Below are 11,913 nucleotides of genomic sequence, written 5' to 3' on the forward strand. Positions count from 1 at the left end.
AGCCTCATACCCTCACATTTTTTAAAATCTCGGCATTGTGTTTTTTTTAAATCTTTTTTCCTATTTTTTCTATTCTTTTTTGCTGCTTGTGTAAATCCTCGGTTAGTTCGGTCCGAACCGGAACCGAACCAAACTAACCGAAACCGATTTTGCTCGGTTCCAAGATTTGCGAAGAACCGATCGGTTCCTATTTGTAGAGAACCGAATTTGTGTCATAAACTGAAGAACCAAACTAAAACCGATCGGTTAACCGAATGCCTAGGCCAAATAGGCAGCTGCCCTATGCTCACTGGATCACATTCCTTATCCACATAGCAGTGACAGTTAGGCCTCCAGAGCTGCTTGCTGAGTATAGCGGTGCCACCATAGAGTTTCCTGTTTATAACATGGCATAGATGATCAGGCATAGTATGCCATAGGCACCTAGTCAGCCTCGCCAACATCCAGATGTACCAGAATCTACAGCTCAGCAGGACGAGATCATCAGAGACATAGCAGCTACTGAGGAGGAGGATCTAGAGGCACAGCAGGAGGGGAGCGAGCCCAGTGATAGCTCTGACGACGACTATCAGGCCATACCCTAGATGCCTCCACGTCGACATGATGCCAAGGCCGGTAGCTCTAGTTCAGCTCCACCTGCACCACAGACGGACCCCGCTCTTCTTGCTATTCTTGAGCGGATAAGACAGGACCAGGCCAGACAGGCATAGGAGACTGCTGCTACCTTTGCACAGTTTCAGACTCATCAGGACGAGTTTCAGCGATAGCAGCAGGCCTTCCAGCAGCAGCAGCAAGCCATACAGCAGCAGCAGCAGGCCATGCATCAGCAACAGTTACTCATGCAGCAGCAGCTTCTCAGATTCATGCAGCATGTAGTGACAGCGATTGGGGCTCCACCACCACAGCCTTCGCCCCAGCTTGGTCAGCATGGTACCACTTCAATGACTCCAGTGATACAGCCTAGTGGGCTTCAGAGTCAGGGACAGCCGCCAGCACAGTATGCTTCACCTACAGAGTAGGTGTCCCAGTATTTTGCTTCGCCAGTGATAGCCCTGTAGTTCACTCCACTTCAGACAGGTTTCACACCGGTAGAGACTTCCTCGCTGCTAGCGCCAGATCCATCAGTCTCTAGGAGTCCTAGAGCAACTTTTAGCGAGTTGATAGGGCAGCCACACCACCATATCTGTATGCCCTAGGTCCTTCTACAGCAGCTCCCATCGGTGTGACGACATAGAGGCTTCCCTCATTAGTTGCATCTTTAGATCCTCCTTCTACAGGCATACCTACAGCGTCACAGCCAGCACCTATCCGAGCTCAGACCCAGACCGCTTTAGTGACACTGCCAGCTACAGAGGGTCAGACAGCTCAGAGCTCAGGGTCAGATGATGATGGCACCCAGTTCCACCTCGCTCCTCGTACTTTAGCACCCGACTCATCCGCTGCAGCCCCACCGACTAACCCTTAGGTTTTGGTGTTTGACGCCAAAGGGAGAGAGGGTTTGAGTATGTAGACTCAGGGGAGCGGCTTATTTAGGGGGAGCTTAGTTATCTATTAGCTTATTATATATTACATTTGGAGTTTTATGTGTGTGATACATTACATTATGCATTCATGTTTACTATTTATGTGATATGTGATATCTACGTGATTGTGATATATGACATGTGTGCTCTCTACTTTGAATTATTTATATGTCATATCACTTGTGTTATGCTCATTTGTTTTGCTTCCGTGTTTTACTCCGATGCAAATGAGCTTTACTATTTGTACTCATGCTTATTTCATATCTTTTCTTTTGAGTACATTATGTTGGCTTGGGTCATATAAGCTTGCCTAAATCTTTTGTTCTTATTGTCAAAAGCTTATATGATCCAAGCATGTTAAAAACCTCAACTCTTTTACATACTCGAGGTGGTATTGTCATCAATCACCAAAAAGGGAGAGATTGAAAGCATCTAGGCCCCTAGTTAGATTTTGATGATTAATGACAATACAAGATTACTATGACTAACATGTATTTTGTAGAGGCAAATAAGTTAGGTTATGGTAATGGAGATTGATTGGGCAATCATGGTTGTCATGCCCCTATGATGGAAATCGTTTCGGTTTTCAAAGGATGGACGACAAGGTTAAGGATGACTAGCTCTAAGTGTTGATTGGAGCCGGAGAGAGACTTAGAGTAGTTTAGGACTTTGTTTTTCATTAGGGTATCGATGGGTAGTTTGACCTAGATGAGTCTAGTGAGTTAGGTGTGGTGCACACTTGTTAAGTCTAGCTCTAGGTAGCTCCAAAATAGCCCTTAGATCTAATGGAGCAAACTTCATTCACATATGATCGAGAGTTGAAAGTGAATGGAGGGTCAAATACTGACCGGACGTTGGCTCTGGGTTGACCGGACGCTGGCTTAGGGTCTGGTCAGTTCATTTGACCAAGGTGATTGCGTCTGGCGCGACCGGACGTTGAGAGTGAGTGACCGAACGCTGAGGGTCCAGCGTCCGGCCGACTCCAGTAAGGTTCCAGAGGAGAAAAATCATGACCGGACCCTAGGGGTTCAGCGTCCGGTCGAGCACTATAAGGTTCTAGTGAGGGTAAAATGCGACCAGACGTGTCCGATCAGTGCTGATCTGACGCTATCTAGCGTTTGGTCACTACTTGATCACTGCAGTTCGGGGTGAACTGACTGGAGCGTCCGGTCAACATGACCAGAGCGTTCGGTCATCCCACAGAGGCACATAACGGTTCGTTTTTCAGCCCATGTTATAAATACCACCTCCACTCGTGTGTGGGGGTACTTTTGCTTATTCCAACAGCTAAGAAACACATTTATGAGTGCCAAGAAGAGCAAGGTCCTAGTGAGGTGATTGAGATTTGAGAATCTAAGAGAGTAGCCTCATTAGTGAAAGTAAGAGTAGCAAAGTGTGCATCCACCATTCTCATTAGGCTTGTCATGGTCAAGTGAGAGTTCGTGCTTGTTACTCTTGGTGATCGTCATCACTTAGATGGCTTGATGGTGATTGGGAGCTTGGTGATCATCCGGCGGAGCTTGTGGATGGCCCAACTCAAGTTGTGAGCGGTTGTGGGTGATTCACCGTGACGGAGTGTCGAAGAATCAACCCATAAAGAGCACTTGATCCTTGCGTAGATCGAGGGGGAGCTACACCCTTGCGTGGGTGCTCCAACGAGGACTAGTGGGGAGTGGCGACTCTCTGATACCTCGGCAAAATATCGCCGTGTTCCTTTCACTCTATTTACTTTGAGCAATCCAATACTTGTCTTTACATTCATAGAATTGCCATGCTAGAGTAAGTTTGGAACATATGTTGCAAGTCCTTTTGTGCATTAGATTAATAGAAACACTTTTCTAGGCACAAGGGGTTAATTGGGCTAACCGTAGGATTTAATTATTACAAGAAAATTTAGAATTAGCCCAATTCACCCTCCTCTTGGGCATCTTAATCCTTTCAGCAAGCATGTGAACCTCGGGATAAAAATCATCGTGTCATCCTTGTCTTCTCGTTGGTTTGCATCCCCTTTACACAAGCTTATCTTTATATTTCATACATTGTGCTTATGTAGTTGCTCTTGTAATTAGTTAGCTTGTATAGCTTGCTAGTTACCTTCTTGCTTGTGTAGTATAGAAGTAGCTCCCTTGCTTGGCTAATTTGGTTTTGATAACCTTATTAGTGACATTGCTTAGTTTATGTAGCTAATAATTTGCGCTCTCTAATTTAGCATTAGTTGCCTTGTTATGGAGCATTGCTAGTGAGCTTAGGAGCTTTGTGCTTTTGCTTACTAGTTGTGTAGGAGCTCCCCCGTGCTTGAAGTACTTGTGGCATATGTTTGTGTGACCTTGCTCCTAGAATTAGTTAGGTGAGCTCTAGCTAGCCCGGCACCTTAGTTGCTTGTTTAGGATCTTTTCAAGGTGCTTGTGAACTTAGATAAAGGGGTGTAGTCTTGGCTAGACCGATAGTTTCAATTCCACATTTGTTTCGTTTAGCCGACACGATTATTTTTAGAAAGGACTATTCACCCTCCCTCTACCCTGCCATCTCCACCCTACAATGTGTTTTTGAACTTTTTTGAGATTTTTGTTGATTCAAATCTAAGGATCTCTAAAAACTCTTCAATTTTGTTACTACGTAGATGTTACAAATTAAATATGGTCAATTTTATTCAAATAAAAAGATTTTTCCATATGATATTATATTTAAATTTTTGGTTAACCAATTTAACCTCAAAATAGTCTATTAAAAAAATCAAAAGCACCCGAGAAGAACGGACACACATGTGTTCCGTCTGTGAGAGCTCCAGCTCCAGCTTCTCTGAAAAAACAATCACAACCAACCAAACGCTCAAAATGCCAACTAATTCAGGTGGGGATCAGGAGAGAATCATTTCTCCATTTACACTAGAAGCTAGGAGCTAAAAAGACCTGCTTCACCCTAGTCCTTATTATATTTTGGTGGGAATCAGTAGAGAATCAATTCTCGTCAGCTCACCACCTTGCTCACTCTTAGGAATCCAATGGAATCACTCCATTGAAGAATAAGAAGCAGAGTTGAAAAATCAGGGAGCGGAGCTCTTCCAAATGGGGCCAGCTGTCAGCCATGCCAAGCAAAATGGGGTGACCGAATTCTATATGGAAAGTATTCACGCTACACACCAACATATATTTAGTCACGCTAATGCATATGGCGTGGGTGTGACTATTCATTTGTCATGCCATGTCTAGTGGTGTGTTGCTGAAGATTTAGTTATGAATATGTTATTATTAAAATGTTATAATTTTTTCGGTTAAAACAAAAAAGATTAAGCTCTCTCCATGTGTTTGCTGGAGGAAAAAAAATTAGTGGGGACAGTCCTCACTGATCAACCATGGGCAGTCACCGTGAATTCACGACAAGTGTCCATGCGCATGCATCTAACTCATGTTGCTAATTCACGGTGGGTGCTCCTGGTTGGTTGGTGAGGATCGTGCCCACGGATGTTCGCTTATAAAATCGGTGCCAATGGAGACCCATCCATGTATGAAATATGAATGACAGATGAAAAATTAATCAACAACATCTCATCACCATGTCGACTTCTGCCCATGCAGAGCAACAAGAGCCTAACGCCCACAACCACCTTCACCACCGTACTTACGTGGAGCTATATCACCACGGCCTTTACCACATCAAGTCATCGGCGCTGCTGTGCGCGGTCGGACTAGGCATCCCCGGCGCCATCCACCACCGCGGCGGCGCAGCAACAATCTCCGACCTCGTCGCCAACACCGGTGTCCACCCCTCCAAGCGCTCACACCTCCGGCGGCTCATGCGCATGCTTACCAGCTTCGGCATCTTCGGTGCCGGCGAGCAGCGAGCTGCCGCTGCCGCCGCCGATGATGGTGAGAGTGAGACCGTCTACACGCTCACCCCCGTGTCCAGCGTCCTCGTCGCCGACGACAAGGAGGCATCAGGGGCCTCGTCGCTTGACATGTCGGCACTGCTCCGCCTCTTGGCGCGCCCTAGCACGTCCGTCTCCACCTTCTTCGGCTTGGAAGAGTGGTTCAGAGATGGAGGAACCACGACGCTCTTCGAGATGGCACTTGGTGTGCCTCCATGGAGCTTGACGAAGAACGACGCCGTCTACAATAGAGCCATGAACGAAGCGTGTGTCGTGGACACCAGCATGGCTATGGACATCATGCTGAAAGATACCTGCAGAGGCGGCGGCGCCAGCAGTATCTTCAGCGGGCTCAGCTCGCTGGTCGATGTTGGAGGGGGCCATGGCGCAGCCGCTATGGCCATCGCTACGGCCTTTCCGCTCATCAACTGCAGTGTACTAGACCTCGAACAAGTGATCATCAAGGTGCCACGAGCTGGCACTGATCATATTCATAGCACGGTGAAGTTCATCGCCGGTGACATGTTTGAGTCTATTCCACCTACAGATGCTGTTTTTCTAAAGGTAAACATAAATATATTCCAATAGATAGATAGATATATCATCCTCGATCTCCTCCTCGTCATCAATATTAGGTTCTGTTTGATACAAGGAGCTAATAGTTTTAGTTGCTAATAATTGGCTACTTAAATTCAAATAAGTCTAGCTAATAGTTTAGCTAATTGTTAGCTGAATACCAAACTAACAACTATTTCACTTGCTGAACAAAACTAGTTAGCTAATATTAGCTGTGGCCTATTAGCTAGCTAACTACTAGCAGCTAATGGATCAAAACAGAACCTTAGTGGTAGTACTGGCTAGTGATGATTTATGCATGGAATATTCATGTGGATATATAAATGATGTCTATGTATGCACCTGTATGTTTCAGCATGTTTTGGATTGTTGGGATGACGACCACTGTGTCAAGATACTTCAACAGTGCAAGAGAGCAATTCCCGCCAGAGATGCTGGAGGTAAAGTGATCATTATGAATGTTGTGGTCGGCTATGGATCACTGGACAAAGTTGTCAAAGAGACGCAAGTGTTGTTTGATATGTACATGATGCGATATGGTGGGTCTGAGCGAGAGGAGCACGAATGGAGAAAAATCTTTTCAAAAGCTGGATTCAGTGATTACAAGATCACGCCCATACTAGGTTTTCATTCAATCATTGAGGTTTTTCCATGAAGAAGCTCAAGGTGGAAACAATCTATCTATATAATTAAGTACCACGACAATAAGAGATAAATAATGAATAATTGTGACTATATATGCTATTGATGTTTGTTTGTATCATGGAAGGAATTCCATAAAATGTCAACACTTATTATCTCCATATATATTGTATAAGGCTTGTATTTCACAGGGACTTATATATTATCCCCATATATATTGTATAAGGCCTAGCTGTATTTTACAGGGACTTATTATCCCCGGCCCATATATATTGTATTGTTCTTTATAAGCAACTAGGGCAAGGCTTTGTTGTACTTATACCATCAAATATAATAAAATTGAAAGACCATGAACTGAATCTGTGTTTCTTTTTTTTCGTACATATCATCCATTTTCTAGTTGCATTGTTTGATTATTTTTCAAATTTCTTTAGGTTATTACAATAGCTGCATGTCTGCTTATAATATTTTGGTTATTGTTTTGGGACATGAGTGATTTGGGTTAAAAAAGTTTAGTTGTTTGAGAGATTTGAAGTTTGAGAGCCTTAGTGAACTTGTATATATGGACAGTCCATAGCCTTGAGCACTTGCGATAAGTCAAGAATCTCGGTTGCACATTTGTTACATTTGGAGGAGAAGCTTTCTAGGTGATTAGGTGGCGTCCGGTGCTCATGTGCTTGTGATGAATCAATATGACAATTTGTGAGGGCTATTGCCCCGCAAGGAAAAAAGATCATCTCTCAAGAAAAACGGTTGAAAGAGATGACCCATCAACTAGAGTTTGACTTTCAGAGGTCACTCACGCCCCCCTCATCAATATGGATACATAGGGTTCAAGTGAAATTGTTCTTCGGAATACACGTGTCAACTTAAATTATCGTGGCATTATTTTCCCTATGCGACACACAGGCATTTTTCTAGTATAATACAAATATTCAACAACAGAAGTTACTTCTTTCCTCCTGCTTCCATGCGTATGTGTAGTGTTTATACTTCATCAATTTTAGTTGTCTTGATGTTAGCAATGATGTTTACTTCAATTTCAATTTATCTATATAGTTCTTGGTGAACCAATTACCCACAACAAGGCTTCATCAGGGAATGGGAATGAAGAGACAAAGGCACTCCAACAGGCACCATGAAGGAATGGAAGACACTAACGAACTCGCAACAATCGCTGCACGGAAGGCTGTAATAAAAATAATATATTTGCTTTCATGATTTCACTATTTGTCGCTTTAGCCAACACAAGTCAATACGATAAATTCCTATAGCAACGCGCGGGGTATCATCTAGTAATACTAGAGAGGTGTCGCTTTTATAAAATAGTAAACATTAAATGGATTTATTGGTGATGTTGATTAGAGTCTTCTAAATTAAAGAGTAGATATTTCTAATTACTGTAATAATTTTTATGATTTATCTTTTTTCTAGCATATCTCATAAGGATTAACATAGCGTCTCTTTTGGGGCTTCTAATTAATAATAGTAAACATAAAAAAAACCAGTCTTTTGCATAGTTCATTCATAATATACATGTTTGACCTCACAAGATCACTGGAGAGCACTGGGTTTTTGCCTCTCGAAGTTGGTCCTTCATTGTTCCCAGGTTCTGACTCTGTCTTCAGCTCTAGTTTTTTTTTTTGGCAAAGTCTCCAAATCAATGTGCCTGACAAAATCTTTGGTTCGGCTTGATTGACCAAGTCTTCTTTGTTTTCAAGGTTACGCTATCTCTGAAAGAAAAAGAACCTAGAGACAAAATTCAAAAACATGAAGGGGGAGGGGGAGGGGGAGGGGGAGGGGCTGAGGGCAAAGGTCAATAGTCTCCAACACGGAGATTTGGTAATGTAAAACACTTTTGGTTTAATATATAACAAAGTAAGTTGCAATGCAAGTGGGTATGCAGAACCTCTTGTGTTGTTAGCTTAGCTTCATTGGGTTGCCAGTTGTTGACTTCTGTCATTGCTCGATGCATGGTCGTTGTTCGGTTACTATCCAGTTAATTTTTTATTTTTAATATAACCGACGGCTCTACTACTACTTGTTCTATAGAAAAAAAAACTCCTGGCTCTGACTAGTCTAGGTTTTTGTAATTTTCCACTGCTTTCTTTTTCACGCCAAAAAAATATGGACAATTGGTGTGAAGGAAGAATCAAAACAGTAAAGTGTTAGCTTCAACCCAACTAATAAAAGTGAAAACACATTTTTACAGTCAGTAATGATACAATTCAGCATCCACATAGACCGTGGGGAGTCCATTTCAACATTTCCCAAAGAAAGAAAGAAAGAAATGCAGAAATCAAGCTCTCTCTTTTGTATCTCGGAGCAAGGCAGTGGTCGACGAGCCTGAAGAAAGCTTGGAGTCGCCGGTGGTTGTCGTCGTCGTTGTTGTCGTAGATGAATCACCACCGCTGTAGCTCTCAATGGACAAAGCGCCGTAGGAACGTCCAGTGACGGCGAGGTCCGACGCCGCCTTGTACATCTGCGGCGGGAGCGCCGGAAACCTGGCGTCCTCCGACTGCAGGACGTGCATGGCCTGCGCGATGGATGGCCGCTCGCTCTGGTCAGGGTGCGCGCACCACAGCCCGACGACGAGCACCCTCTCCATGCACTCGTCGTGGAGCTCGTCGCCGGCCCTCAGCCGCTCGTCCACCGCGTCAAGGATCGCGTTCCGGCCATACAGACCCCACACCCACTTCAGCAGAACGAAGGGCGGCTCGCCTTGCCGCAAGACCACCGGTGACCGGCCGGAGACGACCTCGAGGAGGACGATGCCGAAGCTGTAGACGTCGGCGTGGGTGCTCGGGTGCCGCGTGTTGACGAACTCCGGGTCGATGTACCCGGCGGTGCCGAGCACGGCCTTGGTGGTCTGCCACCGCCCGCCGTGGTCGCTGAGCCGGGCGAGGCCGAAGTCGCCGAGCTTGGCGCCCAGCGAGTCGTCCAGCATGATGTTACTGGGCTTGATGTCGCCGTGCACCACGCGCTGCTCCCACTCCTGGTGGAGGTACCGCAGCGCGGATCCCAGGCCGAGGATGATCTGGTACCTCTCCGGCCATGTCAAGAAGCTCTCACCGCCGTCGCTGCTGTGGAGACGCCTGTCGAGGCTGCCTTGGGCCACCAGCTCGTAGACGAGCAGGAGGCCATGGCGGCTGTCACACCAACCCAGCAGCTGCACGAGGTTGCGATGCTTGAGCCGGCTGATGATCCGCACCTCCGCCTCGAACTCCTTCCTCCCCTGCGCCGACGAGTCCGACGACAACATCTTGATGGCCACAGGGCGCTCTTCGCCGGCGACAGTGAGGGTACCCCTGTAGACGCTTCCGAAGCCACCGCGACCGAGCTTGCCGTCCTCGGCGAAGTTGTTGGTGGCGGCGGCCAGGTCACGGTACGCGTACCGCCGGGGGCCGCTGGCAGCCACCCCTCTCTCGAGCTCCACCCTGCTGTTGTCTTGTTCTTGGTAATCGTTGTCGTCATCGCTGGTTTCCGTTGGTAGCATTTCTCCCAATCTTCTTCTTCTATTGCGTTTATGCCGTACAAAAAAGGCCAGCACGCCTGCACATGCCAAGAGAAACAGCAGAGGCACGAGCACGGCAATTGTCAAGGTTCCCACTGATCTTTTATTGGGATGCTGGATGTTGTCAGATGTCAGAGGTGGTGGCCGCGGCGGAGGCGGAGCCGGAGCCGGAGCCGGAGCCAGAGTCGGAGCCGGTGCCGGTGCCGGAGCTGGTGGTTCCTGAAGAGTGGATGTGAATGACCATGACAGTATCTGGTGCAGCTCGCCGCCGATGCCAGTCGCCGCCGAGAAGCCCACGGCGACATGCTCTGGTAGGTAGCTCCTCAGATCAACGGTAGCGTTGACGTTGTACGATGTGCCGTTGATGGTGAGTTGGACGGCGAGCAACCTGGTGACATTCACGTACCTCACGGTTGCCATCATCACGTAACCGGCGGAGGTGAGGTTCTTTGTCGGCGAGGTGGTGTCCTCCACTGCCGTGGAGTTGATGGAGTTGACGTCGATGGCCACATGGCTGTAGCTGACATCGGCGTTTTCCGGATTCAGAAAGGTGTCGAACTCGACGGCGACGATGGTGCCGTCGCCGGTGCCGTTGGAGCCCCCCGGGAAGAGGCCCAAGCTGCCGCCTCCGCTGTATCGGGGGATGTCGGACCAAAAATGCCCAAGGAAGAAAGCCATCCCGTCGCCAGGATACGTCCTCGCGTCCGGAATGATTCGAAAGGAGAAGGTGGTGGTGAAGCTGGCCGTCTCGCCGGTGGCTCCATCCCACAGCCGCACTGCCTGCATGTACTTGGCCCGGCCGACGCTGCCTGTGCTGCTCTGGTCAAGCCTGTTCCGCGTCAGCTCAAGTGTGTCTTGAGTGAGCAGCGCGTCGCCGGTGCAGTTTATCAGCTGGGACAGATTGGGGCTCTGGGGTTTGGAGAAGCGGAGGTCGAAGGACAGCGATCCAGCGCGAGGGACATGGATGGACAGTAGTAGCATCCAGAAACAGCAGAGGCTGCACGAGACGTGGAGGCCGGAGGGACGACGGCAGCTCGCGGTCACTGCCGCCATTGTTACTAGGTAAGCTTGAGCAAGGTTCGGAGACGAAGGAAGGACATAAAAATCGACAAAGCCCACCCGAAAATGCAGTCCCACATGTCACAGACTGTCGGACTAGATATTCCAACCACCGGACGGTACGCTGGCGTGTGATTTGTGTGGGGCCAGTCCAGCGGAGACTTGCCGTCAGTCAAGTCGTCGCGCGAGCGCGTCCCAGTCGTCCCGCTTGTGCCAAACTTGTTTTCTGACCACAAACTGCCGTACGGTTCGGTTGGCCATGAATAGTCTTATGGGCAGTGAGTAACAACTTTTTTTTTCTAGCTTGCATACGGCGTGTTCGCTGGTTGGTTTCTGGATTGGCTGGTGCTGGTTTGTTGTGAGAGAAAAATACTATTGACTAATTAAATAAGTTTGACTGAAACCAACAAATGAACATAGTTATAATTGTTACCCACCGATCGAGTAGATAACGGTTAGGAGCTGAAGGTCCCACTTGAGCATCCATTATTCTGCAAGGTCGTCATGGCTGACGCACATGTGCCCACAACAAACAAAGGACTGCAAGCTTTCCTACGAGACAGATCAGCATCGTCATCCAATATTTCGATGGGAACACCTTCACAAGACTTGCATATATTTTTTTAATTAATTCAACCACCAATTAATCAGTTCACATTTTATTTTTAGCAGCTACAGTACGCGTGTAGCAAATGAAAGTGAGAAACCTGAGACTGAACATGTAGAATGGTTAG

At 47.0% G+C, this 11,913-nt stretch overlaps 2 protein-coding genes across 2 annotated transcripts; one reads left to right on the forward strand and one right to left on the reverse strand.

Moving 5' to 3' along the window:
* Positions 1 to 5,076: 5,076 nt before the first annotated feature.
* Positions 5,077 to 6,821, forward strand: LOC136509646 (acetylserotonin O-methyltransferase 2-like). Its single transcript, XM_066504392.1, has 2 exons — positions 5,077 to 5,952; positions 6,320 to 6,821. Exons 1-2 carry the CDS (start codon positions 5,077 to 5,079, stop codon positions 6,617 to 6,619), a joined length of 1,176 nt encoding a protein of 391 aa, XP_066360489.1. The 3' UTR covers positions 6,620 to 6,821.
* A 1,944-nt stretch (positions 6,822 to 8,765) lies between these two features.
* Positions 8,766 to 11,491, reverse strand: LOC136508948 (L-type lectin-domain containing receptor kinase IX.1-like). The gene has a single exon (XM_066503727.1). The coding sequence runs from the start codon at positions 11,171 to 11,173 to the stop codon at positions 8,906 to 8,908; it is 2,268 nt and encodes a 755-aa protein (XP_066359824.1). The 5' UTR covers positions 11,174 to 11,491; the 3' UTR covers positions 8,766 to 8,905.
* Between the last annotated feature and the right edge of the window lie 422 nt (positions 11,492 to 11,913).

The sequence above is a fragment of the Miscanthus floridulus genome, chromosome 15 (genome assembly GCF_019320115.1).
Source record: "Miscanthus floridulus cultivar M001 chromosome 15, ASM1932011v1, whole genome shotgun sequence".
NCBI lineage: Eukaryota > Viridiplantae > Streptophyta > Magnoliopsida > Poales > Poaceae > Miscanthus > Miscanthus floridulus.